At 42.6% G+C, this 22377-nt stretch overlaps 1 protein-coding gene across 1 annotated transcript in view; it reads left to right on the top strand.

Annotated features, from left to right (window-relative positions):
- The window catches only part of vav3 (vav guanine nucleotide exchange factor 3), a gene marked incomplete at its 3' end in the record, with an annotated part of 118697 nt that overhangs the window by 13256 nt on the left and 83064 nt on the right, over positions 1–22377 (top strand). The window contains 1 exon segment of the mRNA XM_031796458.1: positions 6773–6889. Within this exon segment, the coding sequence (XP_031652318.1) occupies positions 6773–6889 (117 nt within the window).

Below are 22377 nucleotides of genomic sequence, written 5' to 3'. Positions count from 1 at the left end.
TACCATGGCCTGGCCAACACACTACTTTGCTGTGAAGACTTACACACCCTGGCCTGGCCAACACACTACTATCCTGTGAAGATTTACATACCATGGCCTGGCCAACACACTACTGTCCTGTGAAGATTTACACACCTTGGCCTGGCCAACACACTACTGTCCTGTGAAGATTTACACACCCTGGCCAACACACTACTTTACTGTGAAGATTGAAGGACATTTACCCATGAATCTCTCTGGCCTCCACCACATCTCAGCCAAACTATCACAACCCTCCGTCTCTCATGACCCCATCACAGAATCTCTGCATCACTTGACCCGCTCCGTAAACAGACAGAGCACCAAATAACATAAACCGTACTGCTATCCATCAAGGTGTACACATACATAACCTCTAGCTTCAGGTGGATGTGGGTTGGGAAACATTTCATGGAAAATGCCGAAAGATATAGAAACGTTGTTACTCTTTATGGGCGACTTCCCACCCTTTTGAAATACCTCGGGCTGTACATGAAAGCACATAAGAGGCGTTGGAGACGACAAATGTTATTAGTCTGTGGCTGTGTCCCAAATCCCACCCTATTCCCTATATAGTGCACTACTTCTGTGTACTGGTAAAAAATAAAAAATAATAAGTAGTGCACTATAAAGGGAATAGGGTGCCATTTTGAACGTAGCCTACTGTATGTCCCTGGGTTTGGATCAGCTACTGTGGACCGTAGCTAGCAGGCCGGCCAGCTGAGGCCAATCAGTCATCTCTCATTAATAATGTAATGAAACAGGGCTGTCATGAAGAGCTGTGCCTGTCAGTGCTGCATTAAATAAGTCTGTACTGTTAAATAGAAGAGTCAGGGTGAAAGTTAGGATCTCTCCCAACCCCTCCTCTCTGTCTCTCACTCTGGATTTCTCAATCTCTCTCTTTCTGTAACCTTAGGGATGAGCAATGAAAGTGAATACAACATATGTGTTTTGTTGTCACATACACCAGATAGGTGCAGTGTAATATGCTGTTAAGTAGTACGGCGCCCCTGGAGAAAATGAGGGTTAAGTTCTTAGCTCAATGACACATCAACAGATTGACCACCAATCAATCAAATTGATTTATAAAGCCCTTTTAACGTCAGCCGATGTCACAAAGTGCTATACAGAAATCCAGCCTAAAACCCCAAACAGCAAGCCATGCAGATGTAGAAGCACAGTGGCTAGGAAAAACTCCCTAGAAAGGCAGGAACCTAGGAAGAAACCTTGAGAGGAACCAGGCTATGAGGGGTGGCCATACCTCTTCTGGCTGTGCCGGGTGGAGATTATAACAGAACATGGTCAAGATGTTCAAATGTTCATAGATGACCAGCAGGGTCAAATAATAATTATCACAGTGGTTTTAGAGAGTGCAACAGGTCAGCACCTCAGGAGTAAATGTCAGTTGGCTTTTCATAGCAGATCATTCAGAGTTAGAGACAGCAGGTGCGGTAGAGAGAGATAAAACAGCAGGTCTGGGACAGGTAGCACGTCCAGGGGAACAGGTCAGGGTTCTATAGCCGCAGGCAGAACAGTTGAAACTGGATTAGCAGCACGACCAGGTGGTCTGGGGACAGCAAGGAGTCATCAGGCCAGGTAGTCCTGAGCCATGGTCCTAGGGCTCAGGTCCTCCTAGACAAAGAGAGAGAAAGAGAGAGAGAATTAGAGAGAGCATACTTAAATTCACACAGGACACCGGATAAGACAGGATAAATACTCCAGATATAACAGACTGACCCTAGCCCCCCGACACATAAACTATTTCTGCATAAATACTGGAGGCTGAGACAGGAGGGGTTGGGAGACACTGTGGCTCCGTCCGACTATACCCCCGTACAGGGCCAACCAGGCAGGATATAACCTCACCTACTTTGTCAAAGCACAGCCCCCACACCACTAGAGGGAGTGGATAGCATACCTTTCGGTTACTGGCCCAACGCTGTTAACTGCTAGGCTACCTGCTGCCCGTATAAATGAATTGCTGGCGTATGTCTCAGTTCGTTTTTTGATTCGAGTGCAGACTGCACTGATGAGTATTATCCTTCAGACCGGGTGTGAGAAAAATACATCATTCTGTGGCAGTTACTGGAGTCTAGTGTGTAGTATGGAGTCTACTCTCCACCGCCTAGGAGGTTTATGGACAGAGTACAATCTGAGGGGGTGTATCTCTGGATTGTGCATCCTGCTGTTTTAGCTGTCTGTCTTCTGGCTGGGTTTGACCCTTAGCTGGACCTGGTTGTAAAAGGCGGACAGATGTTCCTCTGCAGTCAGCACATAGTCATTCGCCTACACTCCAACTCAGGTTTCCTAATGACACAGCTGAGAACAGGTCCCAGCTCTCACATGTGTGTGACATATACAGTACCTCAGGTCTGGCCTGCGTCCCAAATGACACCCTATTCCCTATGTAATGCCCATATGGCTCTGGTCTAAAGTAGTGCACTACATAGGGAATAGGGTGTGCCATTTTGGATGGAACCCTGGTGATCTGTTTCCATGTCATAGGCCCATACATTAAGCTATACATTACCGTGGTCCGTGGCCCCCTGTTTTCCTCCTATAGGGTTTCATATGACACCATTTCTTCTCACCTGACACAATCTCAAGAGACGGTCATAAGATACAGTAGGTATGAGTCATAGAGAAAGCATGCAGGGGTTATGTCATTCTGATGCAATACCCTGTTGAATACGATGGTATTCATTGCTACAGAGCTATAGTTAAACCATTGTTCTATCTGTCTTGTCTATGTGAGATGCTCCAAGCAGTAGCACACTAGCCTGGAATCCAAATTCATATGCTCCACTTGACCATTGTATCAGTTTAGATTCCAGGCTAGTAGCACACAGAGGCTGAATCTAAATGGTACCCCATTCCCTACATAGTGAATCAGTTGCCATTTCAGATGCAGCCTGGCACTCTCGCTCCCTGTTGGCTGGGCTGGGTTGTCTGTGGGCATATCAGATTGAGTGAAAGGACAAACAGAAAGTGGCCTCTCAGGTCTCTAATCTCATTCACTGTACATCAGTACGTCCTCTGCTTCCTCTGTGACAGAGTCGGCCATCTAACCGGCTGTTAATTGACACTCATTAACCAAAAGGGATGAGATGAGTCTAACTCAGTTTGGCTTTTCATGTGGGAGATTTTAGACCAAATAGAGTAGGATTTGATTAGGTAGTATTTGGTAGGCTAGGCTACATACAATACACACTGGGGTTTTAAAAGACCCCCACACTGTGGTTGCCATGGAGCTTTGGAGCATATTGAAGGGAATACATAAGCAGAACGAAATAAGATCCTTATTATGGAGCTAAAGCGCTCTGAAAAGATTCAACACAGCAATACCACATGACTTGAAAAGCAGAATGTGGGATTGGATGGTGGTAGAGACCATTTTCTCTTTGTCTTATTTCTGCAGATGGTTTTGGCATGGTGCTTCAGATATGAAATGCTACACCTTCATTATACAGTGTTGTGGTGAATTCTCCCTACACTTACCCTTGCATCCTTCCTGGTCCCCTTCCCTACTCTACAGGTTAACACACACACACACACACACACACACACACACACACACACACACACACACACACACACACACACACACACACACACACACACACACACACACACACACACACACACACACACACACACACACACACACTCTCTCTCTCTCTCTCTGACACAGGCCCATGTTTCCATGCTCAGTCAAGGCTCACTGATTCGGGAGATGTCTGCCGGGATGCAACAATAAGCCGCGGTGTGAAATCGTCATTCCATGTCAGGAGGATGGTTTTGAGAGGTACCCACACCAGTCAGGCCTCTCTCTGTACTGTACAAGAGCCTTAGGGGGCTGAGTGTTCCTAATGCAGAAAACAGCTCAGTGTGAAAGGATCCCGAGCCTCCCTGGTGCTTGCTCACCACCCCCGTCCCTCCCTGCACCCAGCATGCTTCACCCCAGTGCTACAGAAAGGGTTTCAGCCCACTGAGTCTAGTGCTGTGGGTTGCAGATGCCTTTCTGTGAGGCTGCTGTTTCCTTCAGATACTAAAGCTCTTCGGGTTGCTCAGAAGCCCCCGGGCGGCCGTCTCCAAGATGTGCTCCTCAGATAAAACGGCATGCATACAAGTGTAAACATTCAACATTATTTACTAGCTGCCTGCGTGCCCTTCACTCTGACTGTCTTATCTGGGGTTTTCTGCCCCAAGGCCTTTCTTGGGAAGTCATCTGTAATGCCTGATGCGATTTGAGTGGAGCAGAATTTAATATTTGATGTTTGTGCCCATCATCATCTTCACAGACGGCTCTGATCTCGTGCCACAGTTCAGGAGGATAGCTAAATATTGGATCGAGAAATATGAATAGAGAAACTGTTATAATGAATAGAGAAAGATGACTTTGCCTCTCTCAGTGGTTTGACTTGTGTATTCTGTTTTTTTAACAATGCATTGTTTACTAGTATTGTAACACTGTTCTAGTAACCCAGACTCGTTGACTGCATCTACTGCCGTGCCTAGCAGAGTTACAGCATCACACAGACAACAGCTGTGCTGTTGTAGAAATGAGAGAGAGAGAGAACAACCGATAAAAAAACACTTCCTGTGAAAGCCTGCCTGTGAGTCAAAGACCAAACGAAAAAGAAGTAAGCAAACAACCCCATCTCTGAAGGGTTTCAGTCCAGCCCTGAAATAAGGCTTGTTAAAGCCTGGTTACTGGTTATTCACTGTACATCAGTACGTATTTGTGAGGACTGATGTCATTCTAACAAACTGTTGTGATAAAGTCTTGTATTGGAGAATGTTGCCATCAGCATATAACATAACAGGACACCATTTAAGATTGTAATCTTAATACAGTAGCTGAAGGCTCTATTATGTACATTCGTTGTTGGGGATATCCTGTGTTGAGTGACTTAAGTCCATCATTTGGCGATTATGGTTTAAATATGCACATTTCATGTCAATGACCCTGCAATTCATAAATGTCAATTATCCTGCAATTCTCAAAACCTGCAGAGAAGCAGCATATTGCAACCTACAGAAATGAGTACACAATGCATTGGTACAGATGAGAGAGCATTGCAGTTCAGATCTGGTAGGGATTTTTTTAAACCTTTATTTAACTAGGCAAGTCAGTTAAGAACAAATTCTTATTTTCAGTGACAGCCTAGGAACAGTGGGTTAACTGCCTTGTTCAGGACCAGAACAACAGATGTTTACCTTGTCAGGTCAGGGATTCGATCTTGCAACCTTTTGGTTACAAGTCCGAAGCTCTAACCACTAGACTACCTGTAGTCTACTTTAGTAATGTGCCAACAGCATCCTCCTATAAAACAGTCTATGACAACATCCTCTCTTTCATCCAGAGTTTATCACAGAGTAGCTAACCCACTTTGTGTCAACCATGTTTTATGTCAGCCAATTATCTTAACGGGCCTCCTCGTTTGTCTCTGTCCCAGACACAGCACTCTGATCAAAAGGTTAAGATTACACTGAGTGTGAGGTTCACCTCTCCCATCTTCTCAACTGTAAGATGGCAGTAGCATCCATCGCGTCAGCATTTTAGCTTCACTAAATCAATTTTTATTCAGCCAACGTTATGTGGCAGGGTTTGAGGCTACTGACTCTGCCTATGTGCAGTTCTGTCGGAGACTGATCTGGATTGGAAGAGGTCAGTCTATTGATCTACATTAGGTTAATTACTTCACATTTGGGATGTGCACTAGGCAGAAAGGTTTGGCAAGTCAGTAAACGATCTTCTTCTTATTATTCTTAAATGTGCAACCAGCTGGGAAAAAAAATCTTTACTCCACACACAGAGATGCATACAAAGCTCTCTCTCACCCTCCATTTGGCAAATCTGACCATAACTCTATCCTCCTGAGTCCTGCTTCCAAGCAAAAACTAAAGCAGGAAGGACCAGTGACTCGCTCAATAAGGAAGTGGTCAGATGACGCAGATGCTAAGCTACAGGACTGTTTTGCTAGCACACACTGGAATATGTTCCGGGATTCTTCCGATGGCATTGAGGAGTAAACTACATCAGTCACTGGCTTCATCAATAAGTTAATTGATGACGTCGTCCCCACTGTGACCGTACATACCCCAACCAGAAGCCATGGATTACAGGCAACATCCTCACTGAGCTAAAGGGTAGAGCTTCCTCTTTCAAGGAGCGGGACTCTAACCCAGACGCTTATAAGAAATCCAGCTATCACTGCATCGCAGTGCTAGCTGTGCCACCAGAGACTCTGGGTTCGCGCCCAGGCTCTGTCGCAACTGGCCGCAACTGGCCGCGACAGACAATGACCGTATGTTTATTGTCGAAGCCAGGTGGAATGGGAATGTGTTGTGTGGCAGCCATGTTGAAGTGTGAACCAGACATGAGCCTCTTCTGGCCTCCCAACTTTTCAATATAAATGTTTAGGTCCTCTTGACAGTTTGTGGCGAACAGGTCAGGACCAGCGTTGATAAATGATAATAGTGAGACTGGAGTCTGATTCTGAGAAGACTGTGGTTTGATCTGTGGTACTCAGCCTTCAAACACTCTGAATAGACAAGGATTTCTCAAATCGGCTTACATTTCTATCTAGACTTAAATAAATACGCATTTCATATGAGATCGAGCTATGCAGTGAAGCAAGTCTGTCATCAGAATAAAGTGACTCATTTTACTTTGTGTGACTGTATGGTCAATCATCTTATATTATCATCCAACTAATAATCAAAATATCCCCCTTTACTCTGTTTCCAGTTCCTGTGCTTGAAGAACATCAGGACATTTCTCTCCGCCTGCTATGAGATATTTGGCATGAAGAAGAGTGAACTCTTTGAGGCCTTCGACTTGTTTGATGTGCGGGACTTTGGAAAGGTAAGCAACAGGATTCATGCACTGAGTATGTTTACATGCAGACTAATAATTCGATATCAAACTGATTATGGCAGTAGGCCGAGAACGGAAATAGTCATGTAAACACCTTACTCTGCTTATGCTAATTGGTGTGAGGTCAAGTTTTGAATGATTAGGACATATAAACTGCTTAATCGGAGTTCTAGCAGTGTATTTGATCTGTCCATGTGCTAGCCCATGTGCTAGCTCTTATTACAAATGAAGTGAGTTCGGAAAAACTGAAGGTTTGTATCTTAGAAAGAGTTTTCACCTTCAAACTTTATATGTCCCAACTTAGAATCAAAAAGGTTTCACAAAAATAAAATGGTCCCTGTGGTAGAACGTTTATTTTGATTGGTGATTTCTTGCATTTATAATGCATAAGGGAAACCGTTCTTGTTGCAAAGCATGTAAATGTTTTAAACAAACTATTATATTCATCTGACTAGCCACAATAATCGTATTATTGTGTGCATGCAACCGTCCTCACTGTTTCATTGGGGATACTCTACTCTCTCTTCACATATTTGGCTTTGAGTGTTCCATCTCTCCAGCTGGAAGGATCCTGTTATACTGTTGTCAGCTTGAGAACACCTTGAGAAGAATAGTGCACATGACAAAAAAGTCATGTAAGGAGATGAGTGTACTCTGTAACTGGAGGAGGATAAAGTACAGTGGGGCAAAAAAGTATTTAGTCAGCCACCAATTGTGCAAGTTCTCCCACTTAAAAATATGAGAGAGGCCTGTAATTTTCATCATAGGTACACTTCAACTATGACAGGCAAAATGAGAAAAAAAATCCAGACAATCACATTGTAGGATTTTTTATGAATTTATGGTGGAAAATAAGTATTTTGTCTGTCATAGTTGAAGTGTACCTATGATGAAAATGACAGGCCTCTCTCATCTTTTTAAGTGGGAGAACTTGCACAATTGGTGGCTGACTAAATACTTTTTTGCCCCACTGTATATAGTTCAATAGAAGAACACAGTGGATTACTTGAAGGGAACAGTATCTGCACGCTACAGTTGGATACTCTTCCTCTGTATGGACACACAATTACCTCACGCTGTATGGTGCGAGCATTTATCATCCTCCGTTGTTACTGACACATAAGGACAATGCTTCAGTTTCCACTCATTAAAAAGAAAACAGTTCAGTTGTAATGGGGTTAAAAGCCTTGTTTTGTCTTAGTTCATTGTTGTGATATATTGGTCAAAAGACCAATTACTGGTAAAAAAAATTCTAAATTGGGCTGCCTGTGTAGACGCAGCCTTTGTGTCAGCGCTGTGTTGTCAGTCTGTGAGGGAGGCGGTGGCTCTTAACAGCCATGCTGCTAGTTTCATGAAGTCCCCAGTGTGCTTTAATTAAAAGCAGAGGGAGGTGGAGAGGGGAGGAGAGGGAGTGAGGCGGCTGGCCTCTGAAGTGGGAGGGGCGGGCTAGATAGACAGACAGACAGAGGGACAGGATTTGTGGCATTTGCTTCATCCCGGCAGACATCTCCCAAATCAGTGAGCCTTGACTGAGCATGGAACCATGGGCCTATGTGTGTGTGTGTGTGTGTGTGTGTGTGTGTGTGTGTGTGTGTGTGTGTGTGTGTGTGTGTGTGTGTGTGTGTGTGTGTGTGTGTGTGTGAGACTGAGAGAAAAAGAGGGAGAGAGATAGACTGACAGACAGACTTCTTGATTTGGCCTTAAAACCTCTTGAGTGTAGGGGCAGTATTTTGATGTTTGGAGGAAAAACGTAACCCAAATGAAACTGCCTATTTCTCAGGCCCAGAATCTATAATATGCATAGAATTGTCAGATTAGGATAGAAAACACCCTAAACTTTCCAAAACTGTCAAAATATTGTCTGTGAGTATAACAGAACTGATATTGCAGGCGAAAACCTGAGGAAAATCCAACCCGTAAGTGTTGTTTTTCCTGAAAGCTCTCTGTTCCATAGCCTGCCTTTTTTTCCATTTAAAGGGATATCAACCAGATTACTTTTCCTATGGCTTCCCCATGGTGTGAACAGTCTTTAGAAATAGTTTCAGGCTTTTATTTTGAAAAATTTGCGAGAAAGAACACATCGCGTCATTGTATGGCTGGGTGCCAGTAGCGTTTTGCATGCGCCAACAGAGTGGACATTTCTCTATCTCTCTTATTGAAGAAGCTACAGTCCCGGTTGAAATAGTATCGATTATATATTGTAAAAACAACCTGAGGATTGATTATAAAAAACGTTTGACATGTTTCTACGAACATTACGGATACTATTTGGAATTTTCATCTGCGACGTAATTGACCGCTCGAGCCTGTGGATTTCTGAACATAACGCACCAACCAAATGGAGGAATTTTGGATATAAAAATAATCTTTATGGAACAAAAGGAACATTTATTGTGTAACTGGGAGTCTCGTGAGTGCAAACATCTGAAGATCATCAAAGGTAAGCGATTCATTTTATTGCTTTACTGACTTTCGTGACCAATCTACTAGCTTTTTGTAATATTTTGTCTACTGAGAGAGATGTCCTTACATAAACGCTTGGTATGCTTTCACCGAAAAGCTTTATTGAAATCTGACACACCAGGTGGATTAACATCAACCTAAGCTGTGTTTTGCTATAAATATTTTGAGTAATCCGCTGCAATTCAGCGGATGTTAACGAAAATGATCCCGCTTACGGGATGGGTGCATCAAGAGTTAATTACCTATAACATCTGTCAGGCTCCAGGCAGCTCAGTTTGGAGTGCCTCTATGATCAATAGGAAGGCTTAGCCTGAATGCCCAGATGGTTCCTGGGTAGAAATTCTACTAACCTTTGACCTCTAGCTCCACCTGGGCTCAGAACTCACCAGAACTCCTCACAGCTCATCAGAACTCCTACAGCATCCAGGAAGTTAACTATGTGGATGCTTCGTGGAACTCTGATCTAACGAACTAATACATTTACAAACGGACAAGCTAACAGACTAACGAACGAACTAACAAACCAACTAACTAATTCATTAACTAGCTATGTATGTGGAGCAACTAAATGGACTTTAGTTAAACAAAAAAATGACAATAATTAGAAAACCGCTAGGCTAATACACAGATTATTTTCGATATAGGATTAGTAAAATATCCCGGAAATTGTGCAGAATCCACACAGATTTTGATCTACTTTACAGAGCAGAATATGATGTGATGGTTGTTAAATTGTTTAAATGATTTCGCCTGGTATCCTGCTTGCTTGGTTGAGTTAAGTCATTTATAATTAAAACACAGTCAGACTGCTGCCAGTCAAGAAGACACTCTTCCTTCCTTCACACGCCAAGACACAAATCCCCAGAATATTCCATACACAAATCAACAGCTCCTTGTTGAATGTGTACAGTATATGCAAATATAGCTCTTCTTAATCCTTCTTTGCCATAAAAAATATAACTGGAAAAATGACAGTAGCTGCTGACTAAGGATTGATTCATTTCGCCATCATGTGTCCGGTGGCATTGCTATTGCTCTATCAATAAGGACATGGAGGGTTGACTGATTTATTTAATAGTCTATTGATATCCCATTCTATACATCCTCTCTCTCTCTCTCTCTCTCTCTCTCTCTCTCTCTCTCTCTCTATCTCTCTTCCTCACTCTCGCTCTCTCATCTTTTCATGCCTTTTGTATATGTGTGTGTGTGTGTGTAAGAGAGAGATAGAGACCGAGAGAAGAGAGAGATAAAGAGACAGACAGACACTGTACGTGTCACTATTTCTATTTTGTTATTAAATGTTTTATCTTATCTTTAACTCTGTATTGTTGGAAAAGTAGCCTTAAGTAAGCATTTCACTGTTAGTCTACACCTGTTGGTTACGAAGCACGTGACAAATGCAATTTGATTTGATTTGATTGGACAGACCTATAGACAGACAGACAGATATAGTTTTGGATTTTGCCTTAATGACCTATAACATCTGTCAGGCTCTAGGCAGCTCAGTTTGGAGTGCCTTTATGATCATTAGGAACCCTTAGACTGAATGCCCAGATGGTTCCAGGGTAGAAACTATACTAACCTTTGACCTCTAGCTCCACCTGGGCTCAGAACTCCCCAGAACTCCTCACAGCTCATCAGAACTCCTACGGCATCCAGGAATTTAACTATGTGGATGCTACGTGGAACTCTGAACTAACAAACTAACAAACTAATAAACTTACAAACCAACAAGCTAACGGACTAATGAACCAGCTAACTAACTCACTAACTAGCTAAGTATGTGGATCAACTAAATGGACTTTAGTAAACCACCAAGATTACATAACCATTAGAAAACATCTAGGCTATTTTCGATATAGGATTCAGAAAATAAAGTTACATTTTTTATTGTTACATAACCATTAGAAAACAGCTAGGCTAATTCACTGTTGTTGCTTTTTTATATTGATTAGTAAAATATCAGACAACACAGCGTTTGATGTACAGTACATATCATAATCTGTTGTGATGGTTGTTAAAGTGTTTAAATGATTTCGCCTGGTATCCTGCTTGCTTGGTTGAGTTAAGTCATTTATAATTAAAACACAGTCAGACTGCTGCCAGTCAAGAAGACACTCTTCCTTCCTTCACACGCCAAGACACAAATCCCCAGAATATTCCATACACAAATCAACAGCTCCTTGTTGAATGTGTACAGTATATGCAAATATAGCTCTTCTTAATCCTTCTTTGCCATAGAAAATATAACTGGAAAATCCCATTATGTGTCCCGTAGCATTCCTATTGCTCAATCAATATCTTCAATATTGTGGGGCGGCAGGTAGCCAAGTGGTTAGAGCTCTGGACTAGTAATTGAAAGGTTGAAAGATCGATTCCCCAAGGTAAAAATCTGCCCCTGAGAAAGGCAGTTAACCCACTGTTCCTAGGCCATCATTGAAAAGAAGACTGACTTGCCTAGTTAAAGGTAAATAAGTACATGGAGGGTTGACTGATTAGTTTATTGATATCACACTCCATGCATCCTCTCTCTCTCAATTCAACAGGCTTTATTGGCATGGGAAACATATGTTTACATTGCCAAAGCAAGTGAAATAGATCATAAATTTAAAAAATGAACAGTAAACATTACACTCACAAAGGTTCCAAAAGAATAAAGACATTTCAAATGTCATATTATGTCTAATATTATGTCTATATACAGTGTTGTAATGATGTCCAAGTAGTTAAATAAATCAACGTAAATATGGGTTGTATTTACAATGGTGTTTCTTCTTCACTGGTTGCCCTTTTCTTGCGGCAACAGGTCACAAATCTTGCTGCTGTGATGCACACTGTGGTATTTCACCCAGTAGATATGGGAGTTTATCAAAATTGGATTTGTTTTAAAATTCTTTGTGGGTCAGGAGGTTAGGAAGTGCAGCTCAGTTTCCACCTCATTTTGTGGGCAGTGTGCACGTAGCCTGTCCTCTCTTTAGAGCCAGGTCTGCCTACGGCGGCCTTTCTCAATAGCAAGGTTATGCTCACTGAGTCTGTACATAGTCAAAGCTTTCCTTAAGTTTGTGTCAGTCACAGTGGTCATGTATTCTACCACTGTGTGCTCTCTGTTTAAGGCCAAATAGCATTCTAGTTTGCTCTGTTTTTTTGTTAATTCTTTCCAATGTGTCAAGTAATTATCTTTTTGTTTTCTCATTTGGTTGGGTCTAATTGTGTTGCTGTCTTTGGGCTCTGTGAGGTCTGTTTGTGTTTATGAACAGAGCCCCAGGACCAGCTTGCTTAGGGGACTCTTCTCCCGGTTCATCTCTCTGTAGATGATGGCTTTGTTATGTGAAGGTTTGGTAATCGCTTCCTTTTAGGTGGTTGTTGAATTTATGTCTCTTTTCTGGATTTTGATCATTAGCGGGTATCGGCCTAATTCTGCTCTGCATGCGTTATTTGGTGTTTTACGTTGTACACGGAGGACATTTTTTGCAGAATTCTGCATGCAGAGTTTCAATTTGGTGTTAGTCCCATTTTGTGACCCCCGACCTCACAACAATAAAGGGAAATGGGTTCTATAATTGATTCAAGTATTTGCCAGATCCCTCTCTCCCTCCCTCCCCACACCTACTTGTTGTAAAGGAGTTACTGTATGTTGATATGCCATTGATCTGTGATGAACTGGTTCTGTTGGGGCGTTTGCTTATTTAGTTCCAATAGAAGCATTTTGGATGTTGCGGCCTCAACCTTAAGTGCAGTATAGAATAGATGGCCCTTCATTTGATTTGGTGTTAGGCTGTATTCTTGACACACACTGTACATTTAAATCAGATTCTTAGCAATGCAATAGATCTTCTCTAGTCAGTTGAGTGGGTTCCACTCTGTGCAGATGGAATTGGATAGCTATAAAGTGAGATGGTTGCCCTGGCTATTATCCCTGCCACGTCAGTCTAGGCTTGCGTCCCAAATGGCACTGTATTCCCTATATAGTGCACTACTTTAGACCAGGGCCCTTAGGGCCCAGTTCAATAGTAGTGTGCTATGCAGGGAATAGGGTGCCATTTGGGACTCTCCCAAGCTCTTCAGGTGGTAAAGGAGCGGAGAGAACAGGAAATGGGAGAATCTGCCTGTCATTCACCTTCTACCGTTAGAAACCGGGCTTTTACCTGTTGTCTTCACATGGGGCAGAAATACACATGGCAATACTGTTACAATATAGTCCTACCTTTCACAAGAAAAAAAGTTTAGACGTTGCATATAATGTAACAGATCCATTTCATGTCATGCAGTTCATAGAAATAATTTATTATACACTATATATGGAAAAGTATGTGGACACCTCTCAAATGACTGGATTCTACCACGGGTGTGGCTATTTCAGCCACACCCATTGCTGCCCGGTGTATAAAATCGAGCACACAGCCATGCAATCTCCATAGACAAACATTGGTAGTAGAATGACCTTACTGAAGAGTTCAGTGACTTTCAACGTGGCTTTGTCATAGGATGCCACCTTTCCTTTTTCAAGTCAGTTTGTCAAATTTCTGCACTGCTAGAGTTCGTTGGGAGCGTCATGAAAGGGGTGTCCATGGCCGGCAGCCACACACAAGCCTAAGATCAACATGCGCAATGCCAAGCGTTGGCTGGAGTGGTGTAACGCTCGCCGCCATTGGACTCTGGAGCAGTGGAAATGCCAGGAGAACGCTACCTGCCCCAATGCATAGAGCCAACTGTAAAGTTTGGTGGAGGATAAATAATGGTCTCGGGCTGTTTTTCATGGTTCGGGCTAGGCCCCTTAGTTCCAGTGAAGGGAAATCTTAACACGACAGCATACAATGACATTCTAGACGATTCTGTGCTTCCAACTTTGTGGCAACAGTTTGGGGAAGGAGCTTTCCTGTTTCAGCATGACAATGCCTCCGTGCACAAAGCGAGGTCCGTACAGAAGTGGTTTGACGAGATCGATGCAGAAGAACTTGACTTGCCTGCACAGAGCCCTGACCTCAACCCCATCAAACACCTTTGGAATGAATTGGAACGCCGACTGCGAGCCAGGCCTAATCACCCAACATCAGTGCCCGACCTTACTAATGCTCTTGTGGCTGAATGGAAGCAAGTCCCCGCAGCAACGTTCCAACATCTAGTGGAAAGCCTTCCCAGAAGAGTGGAGGCTGTTATAGCAGAATAGGGGGGACCAACTCCATATTAATGCTCATGAATTTGGAATGAGATGTCTGATGAATACTTTTGACCATGTAGTGTAATTTACTGGTTTCTCGCAGTTATTGATCCCGGGAAAAGGGAGTGGGTTTGGGAGGTAAATCTCGGTAAGCCGGTTCCCACTATTCAACCCTAGCCTAGTCTCTGTCTGCTATAGCCGTGTTTGCATTTCCTCTGCTCTCACATCATAGCATTGGGAAAACACACACAGATGCAATCTGCAGTACTTTTTTTCACTTCATTGCAAAACACATGTTTAGCACATCTGTCATGTAGATATACTGTGTGTTTTATGTAGACATACTGTGTTTTATGTAGACATACTGTGTGTTTTATGTAGACATACTGTGTGTTTTGTGTAGACATACTGTGTGTGCTATGTAGACATACTGTGTGTTTTATGTAGACATACTGTGTGTTTTATGTAGACATACTGTGTGTTTTATGTAGACATACTGTGTTTTATGTAGACATACTGTGTGTTTTATGTAGACATACTGTGTGTTTTATGTAGACATACTGTGTGTTTTATGTAGACATACTGTGTGTTTTATGTAGACATACTGTGTGTGTTATGTAGACACACTGTGTGTTTTATGTAGACATACTGTGTGTTTTATGTAGACATACTGTGTGTTTTATGTAGACAAACTGTGTGTTTTATGTAGACATACTGTGTGTTTTATGTAGACAAACTGTGTGTTTTATGTAGACATACTGTGTGTTTTATGTAGACATACTGTGTGTTTTATGTAGACATACTGTGTGTGTTATGTAGATATACTGTGTGTTTTATGTAGACAAACTGTGTGTTTTATGTAGACATACTGTGTGTTTTATGTAGACAAACTGTGTGTTTTATGTAGACATACTGTGTGTTTTATGTAGACATACTGTGTGTGTTATGTAGACATACTGTGTGTGTGTTATGTAGACATACTGTGTGTGTTATGTAGACATACTGTGTGTGTTATGTAGACATACTGTGTGTTTTGTGTAGACATACTGTGTGTGCTATGTAGACATACTGTGTGTTTTATGTAGACATACTGTGTGTTTTATGTAGACATACTGTGTGTTTTATGTAGACATACTGTGTTTTATGTAGACATACTGTGTGTTTTATGTAGACATACTGTGTGTTTTATGTAGACATACTGTGTGTTTTATGTAGACATACTGTGTGTTTTATGTAGACATACTGTGTGTGTTATGTAGACACACTGTGTGTTTTATGTAGACATACTGTGTGTTTTATGTAGACATACTGTGTGTTTTATGTAGACAAACTGTGTGTTTTATGTAGACATACTGTGTGTTTTATGTAGACAAACTGTGTGTTTTATGTAGACATACTGTGTGTTTTATGTAGACATACTGTGTGTTTTATGTAGACATACTGTGTGTGTTATGTAGATATACTGTGTGTTTTATGTAGACAAACTGTGTGTTTTATGTAGACATACTGTGTGTTTTATGTAGACAAACTGTGTGTTTTATGTAGACATACTGTGTGTTTTATGTAGACATACTGTGTGTGTTATGTAGACATACTGTGTGTGTGTTATGTAGACATACTGTGTGTTTTATGTAGATATACTGTGTGTGTTATGTAGACATACTGTGTGTTTTATGTAGACATACTGTGTGTGTTATGTAGACATACTGTGTGTTTTATGTAGACAAACTGTGTGTTTTATGTAGACATACTGTGTGTTTTATGTAGACATACTGTGTGTGTTATGTAGACATACTGTGTGTGTTATGTAGACATACTGTGTGTTTTATGTAGACAAACTGTGTGTGTTATGTAGACATACTGTGTGTGTTATGTAGACAAACTGTGTGTGTTATGTAGACATACTGTGTGTTTTATGTAGACAAACTGTGTGTGTTATGTAGACATACTGTGTGTTTTATGTAGACATACTGTGTGTGTTATGTAGACATACTGTGTGTTTTATGTAGACAAACTGTGTGTGTTATGTAGACATACTGTGTGTGTTATGTAGACAAACTGTGTGTGTTATGTAGACATACAGGGTAGCTCCGAGAGTGAAGGGGAGCGTTGGTTAGATGAGACAGCTGTCACAGGACTACCTATATAAGAAAGGTGAAATATTGACCTATATGGGAAAAATTATACAAAAACAATCCAGTATGTGTCATTTTATTATGATACCAACTACAAAATTCCAGTAAGGGTCATGTTTTGTAGCACATACATCATTTTAACCATACGTTGATTTCGTTCTATTACTAAATAGATAGTAGTTTGACAGTATTTTTGTTTGTTGATTGCAATGTCCAATTATTGAAACCATGATTATTTGTCTAATTGTCATTTTGGAACCTCAGGGGCCCTAAGCACATTGATGGTGTCCCCCTCACAAAGGGAAGAGCAGGATGCCACTGAATGTGTTGTAGAAAAACATGGTATCAGAGAATCCCATGTGTTGGGGAAGGACTGTGGAGATCACATCTATTTCCTCCAGCTCTAGAATAAATGCATTGGACACATGCTCACCATAACCCTTAAGGTCACTGGCACCATTCAGACTAAATGCATCCTTATTCTTGTTCCCAATGGTGGTGAACACAATGTACTTACCAGTCTTTTAATTGTATGCTGCTCCAATGTTGGTGATTACATTTGTGAAGATCAGTTGGGAAGTCTGGTTAACACCAAAGGGCCCTATATGTTCATCAACTAAACCAGTCAAACCAGCAGAGAAGGCCAACTTTGGTGTGTCTGTAGGTTATGGTAGAGGAAACACATTGGGTTAGTTTGTGTGAACTTCTGGATTTTCCACAGATTTCCATACTGGATACTGCGTATATTTGTTTACAGTACGTGTGTTCTTGCTCTCCAGTCTCCCTCTATGATGTTCTTACTGGCTGTCACTCTGGCCTGGATAACTGCCTGTTGAGTTGAAATCATAAACAACAATAGCTTTAAACGGTGTTCCAATTTTTGGGGGGTTTATGGATTTTATGTTAATGGTAGCCTTACAATCCAAGGCTTCTGCAAGCCAGAACGCTTCACAGGAGCAGGAGCCAATCTCCTGTTCCTGTAATGTGAGGCAGCTTGATGTACAAGTACAACCCTCTGGACAGGATGCTAGTCTATTGCAGGGCCTTACCTAATGCTGAATGCGAAGAAGACATTGGGTCCCATTTTTCGGGGGTCTTTGGTATGACTCCCAACCTTCCAATTACTATGTAGGAGCAACTTTTACCCCGGATTGAATTCTACATTTTGCTTCACTGCAACTGACCTACCCCATTTGTTTACATTTGATCCCGACTTAACCTGATATGATCTCTTCCTTCAAATCCTCTGCCTGGCTCTCACTGACTCAGAGTCTGGTCTGAAGGGCTGACAGCTCCACTGCCTGTTCTGGCATTACGGGGAAAAAACATTCTTAAATCTGATGATCTGTAAATGGACAAACATTTGAATTATGCACAAATCTGTATTATTACAGCACCTGCATTCTCTCTCTCCAAGTTGTCCACCTTACTAGTCAGGGTGTGCCCAACGTTTCTCAGTGCTTTCAGCTCATTCCAGATGTCAACATTGGTGGTCTGGTCAGTAGTTTTTTTGCGGTTTTGTTTCTCCACTCGACGTGACCCCATGCCCCATGACAGACAGAACAGCAACGCTGACAGAACGACAACTCCTCTCATTTTGATAGGAATAACCCTATTCAGTAATCTGTAATCCATCTGTATACACGCACAAGTCTGCGTGAAGTAATACGTGAGAAAGCGACACGTTGGGGATGGAACATTTACAGAAAACACCTTGGCCGTCGAGCTGAACAGGTTTTTTCGAACCGAGCCATGGCGGGAGAAATCCACACATGGAACGTCAGTCAACCATTTATTTTTTAGGTCGAAGGACCTGGAGAATAGGGAACATAGAGATTGATAGCCTATGTCTGGACATTCTAATCTGATGTTCTTTATCATAATCAAAGAAAGAATATTGACGCACGCCTAAAATGTTTGTTAGGTGCTGAACAACAGGACAAATACCTATATCGTTTTAGAGACACATTGTGTCAGAGAGAAGAAGGACATGTCAGCAATATAAACATAAGCTACTCACATGTTATTAACTATGCTGTGAAGGCATAACTAAAAAGATGTCTGATCTGTCCTATAGACCGTCTGTACATCTGCATGTCTCTGAGGGACCATACTGTAGGTCATCAATCATATGACACTATATGGAATCATCCAGTCAGCACTTTCTATTTTAAAATGAGCTGATCTGATAGGAAGATGTAGAGAAGAGACATTACCTCATAGACTCCATCAACCACAGCTGTAGACGGCATATGACAGTCTCTAGATGATTCAGCCTCTAACTCGGACCACAGTTCAACAAGATTCCGGAGTTCACTGATTGGCGTTCACACACCGCGCTGTACTGTACTGTAGGCTACATGCTTTAGGCAGTTTAATCTAGCTTCAGGACAAGCAGTGTGTTGTCAATATTGAACTGTCAGTTTGCTCTTTGCACGTGATGTCACGTGGAGGTGGAAAAGAAACGTCAGCAGAGGCAGATTTAGACGCATTTTAACCATTAGAAATGAAAGAGAACCCAGCTGAGGATGTATTTTTGATAGATGTCATTGCCTTAATATTACCTATGGCTATTTAGCTTTTTCATGTTTAAAGCACACATTTGTTTTGTCATGAGTTTGAATTCCTTTATCGGGACTTAGAAGCTATCATATGTAAACTAGTGGTGAGTTTGTAGATATGTTCACATTTATGCCTGCCTGACCAGCATTTTGAAAAGGAGGGGCAAACATCATTAAGTACTAATGAACGGTTCCTGACTCCACTTTAACAGCCACCCCCCCCCCTCTTCTTATTTTCCCCCTTCTCTCTCTCTCTTTGATGTGGCCAGTGGCCCTGCTGTCTCCCTCCTCACACAGAGACTATGAACTCAGCTGGTTCAGAAACCATGTATGTTGGACCACACCAGCCCTCAGGAGGAGAGGAGAGGAAAAGAGAAGAGAGGATGAGAGGAGAGCAGTGGAGAGGATAAGGAAAGGGAGAAGAGGAATGTAGAGGAGAGGGGAGGAGAGGAGAAGAAAAGAGAGGAGAACAGAAGAGAGGAGAGGAGATGGGAAGTGAGGGGAGGAGAATAGAGGAGAGGGGAAGAGAGGAGATATGAGTTGAGGGGAAAAGGAGAGGTGAAGAGCTGAGAGGAGAGGGGAAGAGAGGATATGGGAAGAAAGGAGAAGAGAGGGGAGGAGGGGAGAGGAGAGGAGAAAGGAAGGGAGGAGAGGTGAGGGGAACAGAGGAGATGGGAAGAGAGGAGAAGAGAGGGGAGGGGAGAGGGGAATAGTGGAAAGGGGAAGAGAGGAGATGTGAGGGGAAGAGAGGAGAAGAAAGGGGAAGAGAGGAGATGTGAGGGGAAGAGAGGAGATGTGAGGGGAAGAGAGGAGATGTGAGGGGAAGAGAGGAGAAGAAAGGGGAAGAGAGGAGATGTGAGGGGAAGAGAGGAGATGTGAGGGGAAAAGAGGAGATGTGAGGGGAAGAGAGGAGATGTGTGGGGAAGAGAGGAGATGTGAAGGGAAGAGAGGAGAGGATAGTGGTTGATTAACAGTATCTGCCTTACCAAAGAATGGTTAAATATATCACAGTCACTGAAGACAATGATCAATATCTACTCTCTTTTTCTCTCTTTATTCCTCTGTCTGTCTCTCTCCCTCCTTCTCTCACCCTTTCTCTCCCTGCTGGTGGCAGTGGATTGTCCTTCAGTTAGTCCTCTTTCCAGCCGAACCAGGCCAGCGGATGCTCAGGGTTGGGTATCAGATGACAGCTGCTGGGTAATAGATACTTCAGGGACAGGCCAACCTACCGGGCACGCAGACAGACAGACAGGCAAGCAGGCAGAGAGGCAGACAGGAAGGCCAGCAGGCAGGAAGTGTTGTGGTCGGATCTCTCTACTCAGTGAGTGTACGAAATCACATAGGGTGTGACATATACACTGTATTCACTGTGTATTTATTTATTTAACCAGGCAAGTCAGTGAGTAACACATTCTTATTACAATGACAGCAACTCCGGCCAAACCCAGACGACACTGGGCCAATTGTGCGCTGCCCTATTGGATTCCCAATCACAGCCAGATGTAATACAGCCTGGATTCAAACCAGGTACTATAGTGACACCTCTTGCACTGAGATGCAGTGCCTTAGAACGCTGCATCACTCGGGAGCCCAGAGAGTGTATATGTGTGTGTAGGTGTGTAAGTGTGTGTGTTTGAGAGAGAGAGAGTGTGTGAGAGAGTGTGTGAGAGAGAGAGAGAGAGAGAGAGAGAGAGTGTTTGTGTGTAGAAATCACACTGATGTACATGACAGAGTGTATGTCCAGCTTGCATTACCGAGAATGTCCTTTGAATACTGTATAGGGTTACAAAGGTTTCTTCAAATCCAAGCTCACGTACGACAAAGTTATGCACACACTATGAGTTCCACTGAGAGTATATGGACATATATGTGTTACATGTCTGAGAGTGTTATGAATGTTTACAAAACTTGTTGTTTGGATCCTGGATGCTGATTGGACGAGCAGTGTTCCAAGCCGTGCTGTATTAGCCACCAGCGACACGTCTACACCTGCTAACGGTTCCATCTGAAAATGATCTCTGTGCCTCCATCAGAATATCATGTTCATGTTGCTGTCTGAATCATCTCTTGTACTGATCTCAACTCGCACGTTATTTCACCTTGCTTCCAGCCTAGCATTTAGTATGGTACAGCGGGGGTTAATGGAAGCAATACAGCTGGTGTGCTGTCATTTCAGGTTCAGTGTTTGACGTGATGAGTTAGCTGAAGTTGGCTAGCTAGCTAGCATGTGACACGAACGTTACCCAGCCTGCATAGCAACCGTTTAGTTTAGAATGGATGACCAGTTCTTTTGCAAAAAGAATGAAAGACTAGGTCGCGTCTGTAGCAACATGACCTCAAGAACTAACAAACAGATTTTTGTCAGGACTATAATCTTCTGGTGGAAGAATGAAATTGTATGGATTGACTTATCAAAATAACGTTTCAATGGAAATATGTAATTCGTTGTTATTTTAATATGTTGCTATCGTGTTAGGCCGAACAATGCCATTTACTTGTGACTGTATCCATGATACAGCACTGCCTGTTGTGCCTTAGTGCTTAAATGTGAGTAGCTGTAGGAGTATAGTCTGTATGCTTTATGATGTAGCAAAACATGTGAGTCAAGGAGAGCTCCTCTAAAGTGGACCTCTGAAACAGCTTGTTAGTGTGAAACACTGAAACATCCCCGGAGAACAATGTGACACACTGAAGCATCACTGGATAAAAGGTGACACACTGAAACATCCCTGGATAACAAGTTGACACACTGAAACATCCCTGGATAACAAAGTGACACACTGAAACATCCCTGGATAACAAGGTGACACACTGAAACATCCGTGATATTTCACACACACACGCACACAAACACAAACACACGCACACAAACACACGCATTAACACAGTAAAGTGAATAGAGAGCTGTGTTTTTTTGTATCCTTCCTCTTCCCCAGCTGTGCTCTAGTACCCAGTCTGGTGCTCCAGGGCTTCCTCCTCTCCTCTTCCCCAGCTGTGCTCTAGTACCCAGTCTGGTGCTCCAGGGCTTCCTCCTCTCCTCTTCCCCAGCTGTGCTCTAGTACCCAGTCTGGTGCTCCAGGGCTTCCTCCTCTCCTCTTCCCCAGCTGTGCTCTAGTACCCAGTCTGGTGCTCCAGGGCTTCCTCCTCTCCTCTTCCCCA

This window comes from Oncorhynchus kisutch, linkage group LG18 (genome assembly GCF_002021735.2).
Source record: "Oncorhynchus kisutch isolate 150728-3 linkage group LG18, Okis_V2, whole genome shotgun sequence".
In the NCBI taxonomy this organism is placed as follows: Eukaryota; Metazoa; Chordata; class Actinopteri; order Salmoniformes; family Salmonidae; genus Oncorhynchus; species Oncorhynchus kisutch.
Note: the sequence above shows the minus strand (reverse complement) of the source record. Positions and strands in the feature narration are given on the sequence as shown.